The sequence below is a fragment of the Epinephelus lanceolatus genome, chromosome 16, assembly GCF_041903045.1.
Source record: "Epinephelus lanceolatus isolate andai-2023 chromosome 16, ASM4190304v1, whole genome shotgun sequence".
NCBI classification, from domain to species: Eukaryota; Metazoa; Chordata; class Actinopteri; order Perciformes; family Serranidae; genus Epinephelus; species Epinephelus lanceolatus.
Window position 1 is genome coordinate 18,328,433 of NC_135749.1, and position 20,353 is coordinate 18,348,785.

The 20,353-nt window shown below is 40.2% G+C and overlaps 1 protein-coding gene across 1 annotated transcript; it reads right to left on the reverse strand.

The window, feature by feature from the left end:
* Positions 1-780: 780 nt before the first annotated feature.
* grinaa (glutamate receptor, ionotropic, N-methyl D-aspartate-associated protein 1a (glutamate binding)) lies at positions 781-18,346 on the reverse strand. The gene is made up of 7 exons (XM_033637607.2): positions 18,192-18,346; positions 9,083-9,422; positions 8,651-8,766; positions 8,312-8,512; positions 6,511-6,639; positions 4,139-4,282; positions 781-2,685 (listed from the first exon to the last, which is right to left on the reverse strand). The coding sequence occupies exons 2-7, from the start codon at positions 9,384-9,386 to the stop codon at positions 2,536-2,538; spliced, it is 1,044 nt and encodes a 347-aa protein (XP_033493498.1). The 5' UTR covers positions 9,387-9,422; positions 18,192-18,346; the 3' UTR covers positions 781-2,535.
* Positions 18,347-20,353: the final 2,007 nt, after the last annotated feature.

Here is a 20,353-nt window from a genome sequence, read left to right on the forward strand (position 1 = left end):
ACTTAGTTTGATTAATTTTTATTTTGATGACGTTCAGTTCTTTAAAATCAAAATTGCTCATAACATGTAACAAGTTATCCACAGTTCATAGGCTTTAACCTGACCTCATACTGGATGTCAGTATTCAAGAGTGAAAAGAAAACAATAATGCTGAATTGGCAAATATTTTTCACACAGAAATATGGCATAAGAAAACTTTAAACAACCATTCTTTAACCCTGTTTAAGACATGTGACCTAGATATGCACTGAGAGGAACATTTTAATACTGAAAAATAAAGATTCAGCTTGATAGCTGACAACCTATGCAGTGTTGGGGCATAGAGTTACAGAGTCTGAATAAAACATTAATTCTGTTGTTTTGCATCTTGTCACTGTGCAGGAAGGCCTCCTTTTGGCATATTTCTGAGCTATGCAGATCAAATTTGAATGCAACACATATGCACTTATGTTTTCAGAGGTTTTTAACTAGATAGCCCAGTTTCAAACATGTCAATTATCAACAAGTGACCAATGTAATAAGTTAGATTATTTTGATGGAGCAGCTAAAACAGTTATGTTACCTATTACATTTCAAACAGGGTAACTAGTAATTTGTAACCTATTGCATTTTAAGTGTAACCTTCCCAACACTGTCTATGCAATAGTGACAATGTTAATAAATTACCTCAAACTTATCTTCTGCATTTATACTATTACCTCTCATTTACATACTGTACCCTTATATTTTGTAAAAGTTTTCAGAGGGGCTTGGGTAAATGAACACACAAAGTCTGACACCTTTACATTGTATCAGTTTTAATGAAAAGCGAACAGCAGTGTAGAGGAATGCGGTTCCACTTTGATTTAATGCAAATATACAATGCAAACAGACCCACAAAGCCCCGAAATGACTTTATCTATACACATCAAACCACTAAGGAGTTCTATGTACACATACACGTTAGTTAGATACAAACACAAGAGTTAAAAAAAGTCTAACAGGGCTGCCAAACAACACTGTGTCTCCCCAAAACAGGAATACCTGTACAGTGCGCATTATCCGCACATGCAAATGAGAGGAGAGAGTCATGCAAGAGGTGAAAAATCAAAACAAATAAATGCTCATGTTAAATATATCATTCAAGTTGTGTGTGTTTAATGAGTATTTCGGCTTCCAGTGCATTTTGATTCCTTTAGCTTATGAGTGTAACCAGCATGTGATGGTTTCACAATCACCTTAAATAATAGTCTTTAAACTTTCCAGGTGGAGTTTGTGTTTTCTCAACAGCAGCCAAAAGCAACCTCAAAGCAACCCTGTTATCTACATCAAGCTCAATAAATAGATAAGTTATAAGTCTGTCGTCTGTCTACTTCACGAGAGTTATATTAAAATCCAGTGGCTGTGAAACTTGGATCAGCTTGGCATAGGAGTGGTCAGAAATTCCTATACTTAAACTTTAGTTCACATTGATTATAATAAGGAAAAAATTAATACAGCACTAGATTGTCACTTCATGTTAATGACCAGATGAGAGGAAATTAGTGAGGACAGTAAGGAAAAAAAAGGAAGAAGGGTAAGAGGACATGTCGGCTTTGGAAATTATTTCAAAACATAATTTCTTCTTCCTTTTGAAAAGATATTCCATAAGAATATATAGTTTATAAATATTATGTTCTTGTTAGTCATATACATCCAACATTGATCTTCATTCGTTTGCCATTATACTATTTTAGTTACAGTACTGGGTATGTGTGACGTTCTGATATCAGAGCAAATTTTTCCCGAAAAGCAACACATCCATACGAATCACTCCAGCATGCCTTTCAGGGGCATTGGGGTAGGATATACTAGCATCATATACAATAGTACACATAACTATATACAGCTGTGACAAGCAAGCTAGAGGTATCCCCCTGGTAGCTCTAAAGAATCATAACACATCTTTAGTTGTGTTTCCAGTGTTGCCATGCAGAGTTACTGAACACCAGCGGGCTCAAAGGGAGAGATACGTTTTGGAGAAAAGACAGATTGAAAGCGGAGGGTATTTCTAGCACTAACTCTCTTCAGGCAAAGCAGGTTTGCATCAATATTAGGTGCTGAGGATACCGTCCCTGCTCTTTTTCTGTTTAATCTCTGCAGCAAGGCAAGGCTGAGTGCCAAGCATCCACAGGATAACATGTTTAACACGGTTTGTGCCGAGCCAAACCAGAAGTGGGGGGATAGGTAATGTAGCCTTCTGTGTTAGTAGAAGCAGAGGACAGTTACAGCAAGCAGAGTGGTCAAAATTGAGGAAATCATTTTGTCATTAATGGCAAGATTTGTGTTAAATAAATAATGTCCCTCTCAGCTGGATTTTTATGATAGGCTGCATCTGGTTCACAGCACAACTACCTGTTCTTAAAAAAACATGTGTGTGATAGGAAAGAAAATGAGGAGTGCCATGGGAAAAGAAAGTGAAGAAAAAGTTAAAGGATTTAGGAGAGCATGTTAGCGATGTTTCACAATAAAGGGAGGCATTCTTTATCTCCCTCCTGTTCTTTCCAAGGTGCAGCCTCATTCACGGGAGCGTCCCACAATAGCCAGGATGTAGAGGAAAATGTTGATGATGTCAGTGTAGAGGTTGAGGGCAGCAAAAATGTACTCCTCTGGACTCAGAGCCAGCTTCTTGTTGCCCAGGAGAAGCTGAGTGTCCACAGCCAAAAACTGCAGAGAGGAAAAAAGCAGGGCATTAGTCATTTCAAGAGAATTTGACACTTGGGATCAAAAATGAATGACACAGAAATGATTTTATTAGCTATCATTTCAGAGACACTAAATATGTATAGCCATGTTCTGTCATAAATCAGGCCGTAATATTTGCTTGCTTGCTTTCTTTCTTTGAGCTTGGAGCCTATCCCTGCTGACAGAGGTCAAGAGGCAGGGGACACCCTGGATAGGTCGCCTTACAATCATAGGGCTGACACATAGATACAGACAACCATTCACACCTACGGGCAATAAAGAGTCCTCAGTTAAGCGGGAGGAAGCTGGAGAACCCAGAGAAAACCCACGCTGACACGGGGAGAACATGCAAACTCCACACAACAGGACCCCAGCTGGCCATCATACATACACTACAATTCAAAAGTCTGGACACACTTTCCCCACATCTCCTCTCAAGTTTACCTAAGGCCGCGCTCAGACAGCAGAGCTGCAAGAGTAAATGCAGCTCCCTCTTTCGTTTAAATGGGACCACAAATTGATGCAGTGATCATGCTCATGCACACGACTCAGACAAAAAAAAGGCAGGGTTGTCAACCTGGCTCCACTTGTGTTGGAACATGTATTCGACGTCCAAAAGGCTCACTTCTGCAACTTCAAGTTTACTTTATGTAGCTTACGTTAGTGAGAGCCTTAAATCATGGTGTGTCCTCTGCCTCGTTCTCCGATGTTACAGACCACCTCACCGGTAGAAGCAGTGCTCCTCCTGCCGAGGTGCTTATCCCTGCTTCTCCTGGAAAAGCAGTCCACAGCGGTGGGGATCGAGGCAAAGGGACTGTGGGGTGGCTACCTAGCTAATTTTTATCTCATTTGTGGTCTGATAAACAGTGTAAGAGAAAGAGAGTGGGTCAAGCAGGGGCTGAAAGAGGAGGGTGTATCTTCAAATTCTGTGTTAAATTTCTTTTTTCCTTTTCCAGATTTCTGCCTACCTCAGCTTTAAGTTTTCAACCTCCTCTGTTGGCACTAAACACTTACTTTACCCCTCATAAAATAAAATGTTTGTAGTGTTTTAACAGCTGTTTTGGTTGAATTTGGCTCTTATATTCAGATCTTAATAACATGATGAGCATGATTTTTTTTTCCTATCCGGTTTGTGCTCTACTATTAAACGTCCTGCAGATGTAATTATCCCTTATTGAGCAAAATAAAGTTCACTGGAAGGTGGAAAACTGTCTGTACTGTATGCCAATGGTAACTGTATCCTGTCTGGACGCCATTACCCCACAAATATCAAATTACCCGACTAGACCTTTGATGAGACTAACTGTTCTTCCTCAAGTAATGACATCCACGTGTTGCACTAAATTAGACATTTGCAACGTAACGGCAAAAACTAAATACAAGCAACAACCACTGAGCTTTATTAATGTGATTAATGTTTCATTTTGAAACTTACGCAGGTGAAGAGCAGGGCCCCCAGTGAGGCATAAACAATGTGCAGTATCTTGTGGCGAATGAAGATGCAGAGGAACGAGAAGAGCAGGAGCACAATCAGGCACACAAACAGCACGCCCCGACAGGAAGTGAAGTCATACTTGCTCTGTGGTGAAGAAGGAGAGAAAAGAAAAGTCAAAATGTTGGAAAATATGAGCTTCGATGAGACATGAGTCTCACCACTTAAAGGACGTACAGGAATTCACTTCAAGACCAGCCTGAATACTCAGTAAGTCATTTGTTCCTATGGCAATCACTCACCAAGCTATGGTCAGACAACATGCATCATATTATGCATTGGGATGTGCGACATGTGTCTCATTTATCACTTTAGTTTTTGTCTTGTTGTGTGTTTTAACTGTGTTTATGTTATGTTTATTGTGTGCTGTATTGTACCACAAACAATTACGTTTTCTGCTTTCAAAACTGCAGTAATTAAGCCTCTTTAAAAGCAGTAAAGTCTTGATTCTACTGCACTAAATAACTATCAGCCTATGTCGCACCTACTGTTTTAAGATTAGATCACTGAAAAAGCTGTTAACCATTAAGTTAGTAATTTTTTAACAGTGCTGTATGAACCTCCTTGAACCCTAAGGACATCTGGGTCTGACCTAGTGGGCGTGCCAAAAGTTAGAACAAAACATTGTGAAGTAGCATCTTGTTATCATGCAACACAGACCTGAGGCCTGTACTACGAAGCAGGATTTGGAGTTAGTGAGGTAACTTCAGGGTAAACTCAAGGTTTTCAGTACTATGAAGGTGGTTCTCTCAGATCACAGCCTGTCAACATCCTGACCTCTGACCAATCAGATCATTGAAGAAAAAAGTATCCATGAATGAAAGTCAAGAGTGACAGGTAAAAAAAAGGAGCCTATATGCTGGTATAGGTCAGTAGAATCACTTCACTGTTCCACGGCTCTGTTTCCACTGGCTTAGAAAGAGAGCTTCAAACATATGGAGAAATAGTTTACAACACTAAACGTGTGATTTTAGCAGGATTTGAAATTATGCAAAGTTTATTTTTGTCCGCAGTGACAGTGGTGCTACTTTTACACTCTGATTCCATCACTGCAGCTCAAAATAACATGAGACACCTACGTGCTAAGAACTAGGATAAAAAAGATAATATTTTACAAGTAAAATAATCTACACGCTGTTAATAAGGTCCTGTTATTATAAATGCAACATTTTGATCAGATAGACCTCATCAGTCAGTTATTAACTGCTTTTCCACCCTTTACTTCAGTAGCAGAAACAGTCTGGTGTTACTTTAAAGTGTATTTCATTATCATCCAACTTAACAGCAAAAAATACTCTATTCTAATCTCACACAGGCCCATAGCTCAGTGATACCTACATGTAATTTAAGTCTCGGATGACCGTGAATTTTTGGATAGGGTTTTCAACGTTTGTAGTTTTTCCTTTTTAAAATTACAGATTGTCGTTTACATCGCAGGCCTCTGACATTTTACTGTCTCGTAAACGTGGACACTTGTGCTACTGTTTCATCAAATCTCATATGCATGGTTCTGATGATGTCACTTGTAGTTAACACCCCTGCCTCTTTCACATGAATGCTCGTAGCAGGATAGGGAAATCCAGAGTTGACTGAACTGGTTGATAACCAGCTTTGTAGTACCAGTTATCTAGACAGCCAATGTTAGGGTGGGTCAAACCAGATAACGAAAAGATATCCTGGGTACATTGAACTGGCTTCGTAGTATAGCCCTCTGGAACAACCTCCCAGTTGATATGTGACAAGCTCTGACCTCCAAAGCTTAAAACATTCCTATTTTACACTGCATACTCTGCCTAATAATTAACTTATTGTGCATCTAAATGTATAAATACTTAATGTGTTCTTTTATGTATTTTATTTTTTTTCAATGACTTAAACTGCACAAGCTTACTTTTAAAATATTGTATCTTCTGTATCACTTGCTTGTACTTTGCACCTTTTACCTTTACTTTTCTGTATTTTATTGCCCTGTAAAGCACACTGAATGGACCTGGTGTATGAAATGTGCTATACAGGTAAAACTGCCCTGCCTTGAGTCTAAGTCTAAGACACACAAAGCTATTTCCTGAAATATTTCATTTGAAAAATTAAGAAATCAATCAAAAAGACAGATTTTACAGTCAGTACCTGCAACTGTCTTTCTCAGCTTGTCTCTACATGATATAAATGCAGTGTGTGAGACTGACTAGGGTCACACACCTCAATGTAAAAACTAACCAGGAGAAATTCTTACTTTTGCTTTTGAACCAGAGTTACAATGTTTGTCTGTAGACATTCAAGTGCATTTCTTCAAGCAGCTGTTTGTGTGTGCTGACCTGTAGCGAGAAGAGCACGACGGTAAAGCAGACCACTGCAGTGATGCCGACGGCCATGATGACGGTATCCGTGTCGTAGAAGCTGGCGATCATGCCCACCATGTAGGACAGGCTCAAGGTCAGGATGGACTGCAGAAAACATACGTTCAAATTAACATTCTTTATGACATACATAACATGTTGTAGATTCAGGTGAGATGATGAAAAGATGGACAATCAACATACCAAAGAACCAATCTGGAATCAAGAACAATCTATGCGGTCTTTATGATCGATGTCTGGAATATATCACAATAACTGACTGATGTTGATGGAAAAAGAAAATCACTACTGTGTCTACAAGCATTCATGATGTTAATCCCTTGAACAGCATAAGAAAACAATACACTGATAGAGTTGTTATATAGTGTTAATCCCTGTATTAAAAGACCTGTCAATCATCTTATACCACACCCCAACAGTTTTGCCTTCACAGAATTTGTAGCCTACATGTTTCTCTATCATATGACTCCTGGGCTTGTCCTGAATCAGTTTCTGTTTCTGTACCTCCTTTTTCCTTTAAATCCTAAATCGGTTGCACCTTATCAACTTTCTTCTGAGTTTCTCCCTCAGCTCTATCTCCTCATCCCTTCATTCACTCCCTGAAAACATGAAAGGCCTCCATCTGACAGTCAGATAGCTGTAAGCAATGGTAGCTAGCCACTCTCACAGACAGGAAGTAAACAGTTCTGCAGTTTGTAAAACTGACATACACTGACCAGCTAAAACATTAAAACCATTGCAGTGCAATGTTCTGCTGGGAGACCTTTGATCATGGCATTCATGTGGATGCTACTTGATGTGCTTGACCGACCTGGACACCATTGCAGACAAAATAAACCCCGTCATGGCAACAGCACTTATCTATGGCAGTGGCCCCCCAGCAGGACAATGCACCCTGCCACATCACAAAAACTGCTCAGGCATAACCCAAGGAATGGGACAAAGAGCTCAAGGTGTCGACCTGACCTCCAAATACCCCAGATCCCAATCTGATCGAACATTTGTGGGACGTGCTGGTACACTAGAGGTAGCCCCAATCTACCGTGGGTGCTCCTTGGACCAGACTTTGCTCTGACCTGTTAAGGCATGAACACAGGACCTCTGGAGGGTGTCCCTTGATGTCTGGCACCAACACGTTGGCTTCAGATCTTTTGAGTCCTGTAGGTTGTGGCACAACCTACAGGACTCAAAAGATCTGAAGCCAACACCCTGGTGCCAGACACCAAGGCTCATTACTGAGCAGTTTTTGTGGTGTGGCATGGTGCACTGTCCTGCTGAGGGGCCACAGCTACTGAGGAGTGCCGTTGCCATAATGGGAGGTGACTGGTCTGCACTGGTGTTTAAGTGGGTGGAGCGTGTCAGGTGGTATCCACATGAATGCCAGAACCCAAGATTTCCCAACAGAACTTTGCACTGTAACAAGATGATCAGTGTTATTCACTTCACCCGCCAGAGGATTTAATCTTTTGGCTGATCGGTGTATCACGCATTAGACGGCACATATTTATCCTCTGAACCCTGATTCGTCTTAACAATACAATACAAAAACCCAAACATAATTAGCCCACAATTATTCAAAACAGTCTTGAAAATGACTCAAAATGATCAATTAATTATCAAAAGTTATCCGTTATATTTCTGTCGATCATAATGCATTAATATGGTACATTCACTGTGCATGAATCTGTTTACCTATTATGTAAACAGACAACAGCTGATCCATACTTCTTTATGATTTAGTATGAGGGCAGACTCCTACCAGTGCAACCAAGTTCCAGGGGTGCTTGCGGCGGAAGTCTCCACAACAGCTGAGGACGATCAGAGCCACAAAGAAGACTGCATAGGACACGTAATATGTCCATGGATTACGTCGCACAAAGTACTTGGCGTCATCGACGAAGGTGAAGACAGCAACAAAGGAGAAAGTGACCAGAAGCTGCACTGTGAGAACCATGAAGACCTGGTGGGAAAGAGGAATGAAGCAGACGAGGGGAGACGTCATGTATTGGTGATATTATATATTAATACGTTGTATTACATGCTTTATTTACTAATTCACCAGACCCATTTAATCCATCTGACACGGTAAAGGGCCTACTTTTCTGATGAAGGCTTGTCGGATGGTCTTGTCCTCAAAGCCAGAGTTGGTGAACTCCTCATTGTCGTAGTAAGATGGAGGTCCATCACCATGGTAACCAGGGCTGCCAGCAGGTGCTGGTAAAGGACAATAGTACAATGATTAGTTTGTTAGTTTTTCTTTTAAACAACTGGCAAAAAGGCACAAAAGTATACATGTCTGTGGTGTTCTCAGCACACTCTGATTGCAGTATTGATCATCTCATTGATTGTCATCTGTGTTGAGTCTGATCTAAACCAGAGAGAGAAATGTGTGCTCTTGTTGACCTGGATTTTTTAGCATTTGCCGTGGTTAATCAACTCTGTGACACATTCAGGTATCAAAAAAACGAGGTTGCCTAGAGAGGGGAAAGTCTATTTACAAAAACCTCACACCTTTGGGTCAACCACTCACCCGTGGGGTCACCGGGAAAGCCTGGCTGTGCGACACCTTGCTGATAAGGCCCCTGAGGGTAGGGTCCCTGTGGGTAGGGCATCTGAGGGTAAGGCATCTGAGGGTAGGGACCAGGAGCGAAACCCGGGCCTGCCTGGGGGAAGCCTGGCTGTCCGTAGCCTGCTGCTGGTGGGTACGGTCCCCCTGGGGCTTGGCTATAGTTGGGTGGGGGCATGCCGAAGCCTGGCTGAGGGGGTCCGTAGACATTGTTATGAAGTGGGTTGCTCTCACCCATAACAGGGTATCCACTCTTGTCCTGGGACATGGTGTGGGGGAAGGCTCACTCTGCTGCTAGAACAATCTACGAGAAAAAAAGAAGAAGAATCCGAATGAGTTTGATTGATGAAAACATCTGTATTCAGCAAAATTATACACAAAAAGGTAAGAACAGGTAAAAATTTAAATCTAAATCTTATGTTTGCAGTGTGAATATTTACAATCTCAACGTCTTTATTACATCACAAAAGGCCCAGTGGGAAGCAGTGAAAACATAATGATGGTACACTATCTAGGCCAAACTGGCAAAGACACAAGCACCGCATATCCCTGATTAAAAAGGTGACTGGCAATCAAACAATGCTGCAGGAAGAGAGGACAGAGGCATTACAGAGCCGAGCTACAGCACGGCTTTTCTGTTTCACAAACTAAAATCCAGCTACATCATGATATCATGCTGATTTGATTTTGCTAAAATATGCCCTTTACCTATGCTATAGCAGATCAATTGTAACTGGTCTTCACAAGGTGTTACTGATTGTCAAAGCTGAAAAAAATGATTGATGCTGAAACTTCCAGGCTTACAGGGCCTTTGGAAGAGAAAACCTAAGGGGGGAACAGGCCTATTCAAAGACTGTCGCAACACCTGCAGCAGTGGAGAGCGCACAGGTCAGGAAAGAGACCAGAGTTATAGACTATGAAGAGCACCTGGCTGTAATCAAGGCCTTGAAATGGATCAGGGAGATCTGTAACCAAAGCATTGAAGAGAAGACTACAACGAGAGAGGACATCAGTAAGAGCAGGGAAAGGGTTTGATTTTCTGAGCTAATGGAAAGCTAAGTTTTTCTGCCATGTAAACCATTCGCCATTGCTTCACAATCACACCTGACGTTATTTCAAAGTAAATCATGATATTCAGTGAGATGAAATGTAGATAATAATCACATGCACCTTAAATATAATTGCTGTAGAAAATAATACCCAAATATTAAAAGTAAAGTTAATCTATTAATTACTGTGTGAATTATTACATCTTACAAACATGATAAGGATACATAATTCAAAGCAATGTAAAGCTGTTCCTGCTGCAGAAATGGAGATCGGAGAGGAGGAGATGAAGAGAAGTTATGATTTATTCATCAGTTTACACTCATCCTGTGGTATTTCACTGAAAAGCAGTGGGCAACAGCAAGTGCTCTAATGTCATAAAGTAGGCCACAGGTTAGGGAGCCACAAAAACACCAGATGAGACATTTGCATCACACTGCTCTGAGGAGAGGGGAGGGGTACGTTAGTGTTACAGCTGGCTATTCAGGCACATCTGAAGCACACACACATCTGTGGCAATGGCTGCAATGGGAAGTCCAGTCTGAACCCCTCCAGACAGAGGAAGTGAGCGTAAAGAGGCACAAAAGGGAACAACACTAAATGTGTCACTGGCAGAAAGTGCAGTTCCTAGAAAGAGATGACTGCACATATAATAATAATAATGGATCATATTGAGTGTATAATTGATGTCACTTAAGCCTGCAACTATTATTGATTGATTTTTTTCATTAAAAATTAATCTGCCAATTACTTTCACAATTTCTCAGAGTATAAATACTTATCAATCATTTCATAAACAGTCAGAAATAACTAAAAAAATAAAAAATCGATTGTCACAGCTGTCATAATCAAATTGTTTTGACCTGATCAAGAGTCCACAACAAAAAATATATTCAGATTACTTTTGCATAAAAGAGAAAATCTGCAAATCTTCACAACAGAAAGCTGAAACTACGTCATGTTTGACCTCTTTGCTTGAATAGTGACTTTGCAAATTAGCAGCTCATCAACAGAGTTGGGGATACTGTTTTTTTTTTCAAATGAATTTTACACTGATTCACTAATTGTTTCAGTCAGTTTTATCCAGCCAGCTTGGGGTGATGATGATGTTGGGGGGGATTCAGTGAGAGAAATAAATCAACCCTTAAACTGTGGTTTTCCGCAACTTGTTCAGTGTTTCATGGATGAAGGCATACTGAAATTATTCTGAAACATTCACGTTCAACCATAGGTCTACTGGATCCTGGAGTGAAAACAGTTGATTCTTGTGAATGAACCTGATCTCAGCAAAATACTTACACCAGTAACCTCATTCATACCTACATGAGAGTGACAGTCCCGCACACTGGCTGTATGGACTTAGCAAGAAGAAAACATGAAGCACAGATAGATGGTGGGAGAGAAATTGAGGAGATGGCAAACACAGTCCACACCAGCGCGGACAGTGTTACCATGGACGCAGGTGGTGCCTTGGTAACGAAATGTATTATTAATCTGCTTTGCGTCAGGAAGAGGCCTGACATATAGGCCAATACTGCAGTGTCCCTCCCCCGACCAGGCCCCCTGCACAACCCAGGTCAACAGGTTTCTGCGCCATTTACATAATGCTAATGAAGCATGTACATGCATGGCACAAAGCTGCACACTGGAACCACAGAAAAGTGGGGTCAGACTTACAAGGCTGATTATTGTTTTCAAATGTGCTGTGCAGGTTTGGCCTGCAGGAAAACTTCTACTGAGCAGGATGGGAGCCAAAAGTCAATCCCCTAATTGCTGACTTTAAAAGAAAAGCTTGAGTCTGCAGTGGACGGTGCATAGGCCTGTGCAGTTGAGACTACTACTACTACTGTACGCATACAGTACAGCTGTGTATACAAACACATTCTTGGTCCTTATGCTATTTTCTTCACACACACTGGTGCGAGACTATAAAAATATCCATTCAGCAGCAGATTAGAAAGCTACAAATCATGCTTACTGTTTCTGATACTCCCTCTATCCTCCTTTCCAGGCCACACAGTAAGCGTTATGCAACACTGCTCTATTTCGCTCTGGCAAATGCATCCAGACTCTGGTGTGTGTCCTCATGATCTCTGTTTGTCCATCACTAGGACAGTGCAATGAGAGACTGTAGACAAACATGACAAGCGCTGGCTCTGCTTCATACTGACAGTCTCCATTAAGATCATAACAGATTACAATCATCATCTGAGGAGCCATATCCCTCCCGGCTCTCCGGACAACAATAGTTGTGTAAGGGGGAGCGTACAGTACACTGAGTACTCAATCTTGTTGAATTACAAGAAAAATGAATTTATCTGTCAGTAAAATGTTCGCATTTTTGTCAATACTGGTTTATCTAACAGGATCACTGTCTTGATCTGAACTGACAAACACCCTACTTAATAATGATGTCACGAAATGCAGACTTTGTTCACTGGTCTCACACAAGACAGGACATCTGTCGTCTGAACAAACATGGGATGTAACTGAATAACCCAAGAGTCCTGAACTAATCATGAGACACACACACAGTCGAAGCATGTGATCTCCTTCCTGTCCAATGTCCATGTAAAGCATTTAAGATTGTGACTCAGGCCTTAAAAGAATTTGCCATCCATGTAAGGGCGGGGAGATAAAACTGAAATCGCATGTAAAATAATCGTGCTGATGTAAGTCGCAGTAAACTGGGCTGTAAGTGTTTCTCCATTAATCGATTGATTGTTAAGTCTCTAACAATTTCCTTTAAGATTTAGACTGTGGGGGGCGTCGGTAGCGTAGTGGATAGTGCCGGCGCCCCATGTACAGAGGCATCGCCTTGCTGCAGCGGCCGTGGGCTCTAATCCGGCTCGCGGCCCCTTGCTGCATGTCAGTCCCCACTCTCTCTCTCTGTCTCCCCATTTCACTCTCTGTCCTGTCAATATAGGCAAAAAACCCATAAAAAAATAATCTTAAAAAAAAAAAAAAAGACTGTGGGAATTAGGGTGAGGAATTGACTGTTTCATTAGTTTATAATCACTTCAACATAAGAATCCTTGTGTTGTCGTTACTTTAGCATGAGCTGTTGACGGTGTCTGCCACCGTAGCTCAGAACCGACAATTCAAAAACTGACTCCAGATAGAGCTATCTGCGTTTACGCATTGGCCACCATTTTTCTACATGCTTTGCACATAGCAGAAGTTTCAGTGCAACCTCACTGCCACATACTGTACCACTCAATCCTACACACTGAACCTTGAACCTTAAACCTTGAACCTCAAGGTGATGTCATCAAATTGCTTGTTTTGTCCGAACAACAGTCCAAATCTTAAAGATATTCTGTTTATTATAACATAACACAAAAAGCAGCAAAATGTGACGACTGAAAAGACGTCTCTAGGGAATATTTGACATTTTGCTTTAAAAATATAAACAATTCTTAAAATAACTACCAATTATTTTACTGTCAATCAATTGTTTCAGCTTGACTGTGTGCTGCAGTAAGGTAAAACTCTTCATATGTGTGACACAAAAACTACAGTAACTAACTTTGTTGAACTTTAATTAAGGCTAGTTCTGAATTATTAGTGTGAACAACAGACATCTGTAGAATATCTCCTGGTCCTTACTCATGTTCATATTCACAAATTGTCGCAAAAGCTTAAGAGGATCCTGTAAATCATGTTTAACTAATGTGACTTCAGCATTTTGATTTAATCCGTACTGGCCTGTTTGTAGCTTTTTATCTGTGTACAATGGATTACCTCCGTGGAAACACACCATGCAGTCAAGAGAATGTCAGAAATGAGCATGAAGTCACAACAGCTAGGTCAGCAGAGACGCACTCCCCTCTGATATTTTGACAACAGATGTCTGTGTCTTATGATGTTCATACACACAGCTGTAATCACTGAAAAGTATTTGATTTAATGAAGTAAAAAAAATGCAAAATAAACTAACATAAAACCCTGGTTTTGAGGAGGAAACTGCTTTCAGAAGAGAGTGAGGTTAAAGCACTTCAGTAAAGGACACTAAAAGGTAGCGCCCTCTCTTTTAACCACTCATCTCACAGTTGCACAAGATCAACTCAGCAACCACAACAGTTTCACTTCCATGTCTGACAAGTGGTGAAAGTGAACACAGTCAATACAGTTTAATTTTTTTGAGAGTGGTGAGTCAGTTTGGGGCACTGTTTGCGCAGCTTTACAAGCATTACGTGGGAGATTTCAAATCCTCTTAGGAGAGACGCCCCGACGCTAGATGGATAAGGACTGTGCCAATATCCCCAGCTTCTGCTGATAGCTATCACTAGGGGAATTAGGTTATAGGGATGGGTGGGGGATTCAGTGGGCTAGCCAGAGAGCCACGTTAACACAATTAGGGTAGCACAATACCTCCACAAACCCATATACAACATACTGTGTACATGCTTGAGCAACACCATGAAACACAGTGACAACACAGGGACAGCCAGTAAAAGCAGTGGGGCCTGTACAAAGGGCAGTGTGTTAAAATATGTGGCACCACAACATGTTAAAAATAGAAAGTTGTAATCTTTGATGAAGGATGACTTAAATAAAAAAAAAGCACCACTCAGTTTAAAGATGAAGTGTCCAACTTTTGAGCATGCAATACTTTTTAAAAGCTACAAACCAACACCTATCACTGAATGGCATCAAAAATAAAATGCTATTTCATTGTCACATGATGAGTGAGTCATAAAATTTTGCAACCTTTGGGGAGAAAAAAGGTTTCACATGCTTGTTTCACACAGAACACAAGCCACAGAAGCAGCACAATGGTAACATTTTGAGTCCTGTTATGAAATTGTCACTTGGACCACCTGGTAGATAAATCCCCCACTGAGTCGCTGCCAGCCTATCTGCCAGCCGATGCGGCAGTCTGGCGAGACATTGTCATCGTGACGCGCCGTGTCAGCAGCAGCTCTGGCTATGTCAAACCTGCAGACACCTCGCCTGGTGACACATGGCTGCACTTAGGTTAGCATAGTATGGCAACACACTGCTACAATGGTGAGAGAAATCTCAATTATTTTTTATAATAACAGAACAGATTATTTGTTAAAATAATATATATATTCCTTGTGCTGTTCATTATAACAACATGAATGAACATTTACAGTTCTAATACCAGCTTATATTGTTGTAACAAATGTCCAGGTTTCTCATTACAACCCCCAATTTCATACTCTAATAGGAAAACATTTTGTTGTTCTAACAAAAAATGGTGGAATGTGGTTGTGGAATTAAAAGCATCTTGCTATAAGATGAAAATAGTCGTTTGTATCACTAGCTTAAGAGTTGAAATCAATTATTGTCTCCTTGTAATGTGTAAGCAGAACTTTCCCAGCTTCAGGAGGCGGTGAAAGCAGATAACTCTCGTCTGGTCAATATAAACCCACTGATCCTCGAAAATCAAAATCTTACCAAACAAAACTGAAGTGTAAGCAAAACACACTTATCCAAAATGTTAAACATCCCCTCTCGTCAACACTCAAAAGCAAAACAGAACAAGCACTTAAATGCTTTTTATGGGATGAGGCAGTTATATTCATGGCTGTCACGGAAGTTCAGTAATCCTGGACTTAGTTTACGTCAGTTTCACAGCTGGATGGTGAGACAACAGCAGAAACATCCACTAACCTCTCTTATAACAACTCCCCTTGCCTTGTTCTTTCATTAAATAACCATCGACATTATTAAAAATGTTCATTCAAAATCCTTCACTGTAAAACTGTCATACGGAGAGCAAACTAATTTGCTCTGCATGGTATCATGCGTGTCCTGGTAACATCCTGTCAGGGAACAACAGAGAGGCTGTTTTTGACTGAGCTGATGAGCGTCATGCTCAGGTATATTCCTTCAGCTTCAATCAACACAGGACAGCCGAACTGTAAATGGACAACTTCAAACAGTAGCACTGCCAACCTATAAATAAAACCATTTAATAAGGGGTCTAGACTGTAAATAGCAAAGGACAATTTTTAGCTAATGGAGACGGTGTATAATTGGACATGTGTGGAGTATTAATGTAGAGGGCCTGATGCTGAGATAGCAACAACACATACAAACATAGACACAAGATATGGGTAATATAGCAGCATTGCTATTGTTGTTGTTATATTGCATCTATACAAAGCTGAGGTACTTTGATTGGTCAGGCGTTTAATTACTGGTTTAACCAAAACAGAAAGGTCTGGTTATTTAATCAATGAATGGTTTTGCTACTGATTTTCTGTATGATTTAACACTAAAAAACATATTAAGTCTGCAATTAATGATTTTTTTCATTACCGGTTAATCAGCACTTTGCTTTTATTGATTGATCAATTTATCATTTGGTCTATAACATGCCAGAAAATTGTATTAACTGTCCATCACAGCCCAAGGTGACATCTTTGAATATCTTGTAGTGTTGGTCCAACAGCCCAAAACTCAAATATATTCAGCTACAATTATATAAAACAGGGAAAAGCACCAAATCTTCACATTTGAGATGACTTTTTTAGTTGTGAAAATAGGTGCACATGGTTGATAATTCATAATAATACATCTCCTAACACTTTGTAAGTACTTTGTAAGACCATGATCATATCCACATTACATTTGTTTAGTTAAATACAGCATGAAGTATAAATGGTTGCAACCAAAACTGATCACATTATTCATAATGACTCCACCCTCATAGACTCCGGTTACCTATACTAACCACATTACCCAAAAGCACCGGCCACTTTAAAGAAACTACGAGAACTACCTCACACTCACCCACCATTCACTGTTTTTGTCTTGTATGCAAACTACTATTCAAATAGTTGAATATTTGCACATTTGAATTGACTACAGTTAGATCTTTGCACTACTTGATTGCTCTTATTTATATTTACTTTTGTATCATCAATTCTATCTAATGCTATCCTTTTGCACAGTCTACATCAAGAGTTCAGAGTGAAATGTTGTTTTGCCTGTACATAACTGTAGAACTGACGATAAAGCCTCTTGAATCTTGGATTTATATGGAAGAAAAGCTCAGAAAAAAACTGCTTTCATTATTGATTAATCTGCCAATAATTCTCTAGATTCATTGATTGATCATTGGGTCCATTAAATGTGAAAATATTGTGAAAAATGTCTGTTATTATCTGCTAAAGTCCAAGCATTTAATGTCACAGTTCTATCAAACCATCATCAAAGATATTCAGTTTATCATCACAGAAAATAGGTTTTCAAAGAAGTTGTAAATCTTAACATTTGTTTGGCACTTTTGCTGCCAATATCTGACAGCTCAGGTAGAAACATATTAATAATTTACATTTGAACAGCATCACACACCGTTATATTAATTACATGTAATGTATAGTGGTTTAAAACACACAGGGATGTACATGAGAGTACACTAACGTACCAAACTGGAGCAGAAAAAGGTTGCTGAAACCAAAACAGAAACATGAATCCAACATAAACAGTGAGCCTCGTTTTCATGGTGCACCTCCAGCGGGCGCACCTCCATCTAGGCCTCAGCAGCGCAGATAAACACTGCGACACTGCGATCATCTGTTAAACTCACTCACACTGGCCCCAAGCTTACAGAAATACCACCTTAGAGAAAATACTGATGAACTGAGAGTGATTTAAAGGGTAGATATCCAGTGATGCTGGTCGCCATGATGGATCCATTTAATAAGTTTGGTTTTTTTTAAGACGATGACCACACGCCGCGCCCCCATGTTAACGGTGCTGAGCTGACAGCTGTATATTAAAGCCAAATTTATATTCTTTGTGACTCACTGTATCTGTATATGAACCGTCGTGCTAATATCATATTTTGTTAATTCACCTCTTCCTATGTTGCTGACGTTAGGTGACAGGTGGCGACAGGCATGATGCTGACCGTTGCTAACCGCACCGAGCTCGCTAGCCGCACAACCAGCTTATTTAACGGACAAAAACAAAACGGTTTCAACAAATAAAACACTCACACGCTGTAAACATGACGTATTGTCACCAAACTCTAACACACACGTACCTTTAATGTGTTTACTCCACAGTAGCTGCCGACATTAACTCTCCCTCCTCCTCCTCCTGATCTGGACTCGGACTGAACAACTGAGTCAGGTCGAGAGCCGCTGACGACACCACACGACGTGGTCACGTGACGTGTGGGAATCTCCGCGTGCACAGAAAATGACAGTTTATCTCTGCTCCCGCCATGATGACGCAGTGTTTTTCCGTTAGGGTCATATGAGAGTGGTGCATTTAAAGGTCTGTGTGGGTTTGCAAACAAAACACGACTAAAAGATGGTGTCAAAGTCATTGTAGTTCAGGGGCCACACACAAGCCAGTTTGATCTGAAGAGGACCAGACCAGTGAAACCACTGCATAGTAACCTATAAATAACAACTCCTTCTGATTGTTTCCTTTTTCAGTGTAAAGAAGTCCATTCTGGCAACATTTAAACATTTTTTTAACCTTTTTTCACCAAGAAGTCCCATTGAGATTGAAAATCTCTTAGCAGCCAATCAAAACACTTTATCTTTTCAAATTAAATTTTGTTAGTTTATACAAAAAGAAAGAGCAAACAAAACCAATAACAGACAAAAACAACTACATGCAGGGACATGTAGGCAAAGGTCACATGCCCAGCACTGAGCAAAACAGAAAATAAGAAGAGGCAAGGCTGTACTTCAGTATCACTGACCAGGGGTCCTCCATGTCCATTATCGTCTCTCAAGACCATAAAGGTCCCCATGATCCCCAACCTTGACCCCTGGAAATCCAGAGCCCCTCCAAGGAGGAGAGAAATTGTCCAGTCCTCCATGAGCCACTATGCAGTTCTGGCCCCCGGGCTGTATGTTTGAAACCCCTGGTCTAGATAGATCAGGAAGGCTCTGTAGGACACATAAGTACTGTACTACAATTTTGAGGTACTGCTTCTGAACATGAGCGTAATCATGATATGTTACTTTATACTTCAGCTTCACCAGGCTACATGACAGCTGCAATTCAGTCACTTTTCACATTCAACGAAAGAAATCCACCACAAAATAATGAATGATCTTTACCCTTCCAATGAATGTTTAAGACTAAGATTTAGTAACTTCCCTATAGCACTGAATCAGGCCATGTGTTCATCACAATCCAGCTGAGCATTGTATTATTTATAATACTGATTCATTTTTGGAATTGTTTTCTGTGGACATTGGATTTTTTGTATGTGTGGAGTCAGACATATTTTTGCTCAGCCACCAAAGTGGTCAGAGAGGACCAAGAATAACCACTACAGAGATGTTTACACATACATTCATCAATTATTGTATAATCCCAATTATATAGCCTTATACATATTATTCTGAAAAGGGCCATTCTGCAAAATGTGTATCATTCTTTTACTTCTAGTACTTAAAGTTTGTATTGATTCCACTACTTTTGTACTTTTACTTGTAGCAGAGTGTTTTCTACACTGTTGTATTGCTACTAAATATATAAGAGCAGGTAAAAGAGTACATCTTCCATTACTTTTACCACACATCCCAGAGAGCAATATTGGTATTTTTTACCACATTTATCTGATGACTGATGTTTTTTTTGGGCTTGTGACCTCTAACAAAAAGCAGTGTCTACTGTAAGCCCCTTGTCATATCTTGCAAGTTGTTAGCAGTTTCACCAAAGAGGGATTTCCCCTCTTGAGTTGTAATTATTATTAATCTTATTTAATTTAAATAACTGTACGAGGCTCAAAGAGGTAAAGGTATCCAATATTTTAAGTTAAAAATTAAAGTAAAATGTGTTTTTTATTAAACTTTGTATTGGTTTGCTGCCACAGTCATTCATGTCTGTTAAACATTTTAAACTCGGTTCCAGAAACACTTATCACTTTGCTTCTCTGTACACATTAGAGGAACAAGGAGGCTAATTGCCACTGTATTCACATAAAAAAAACCTTTGCATTATCAGTGCAGTGGGCCCCTCTGACCCACTGTTAATTATACAAAGATATTTAGGAATATTTAGCATGTGACCGTTGACACACGGTGTCTCTATGGAAAGACAGACGATTCAACATTTCAGCTGATAATGTGCTAAAAAGGTGCCTATTTCAAATAAAGTTTGCAAATAACCACAAACCTACTTACACATCTAGAAACTGGACATTTAGGGCCCCTGAAGGTCTGGGGCTTTGGTCCCCTT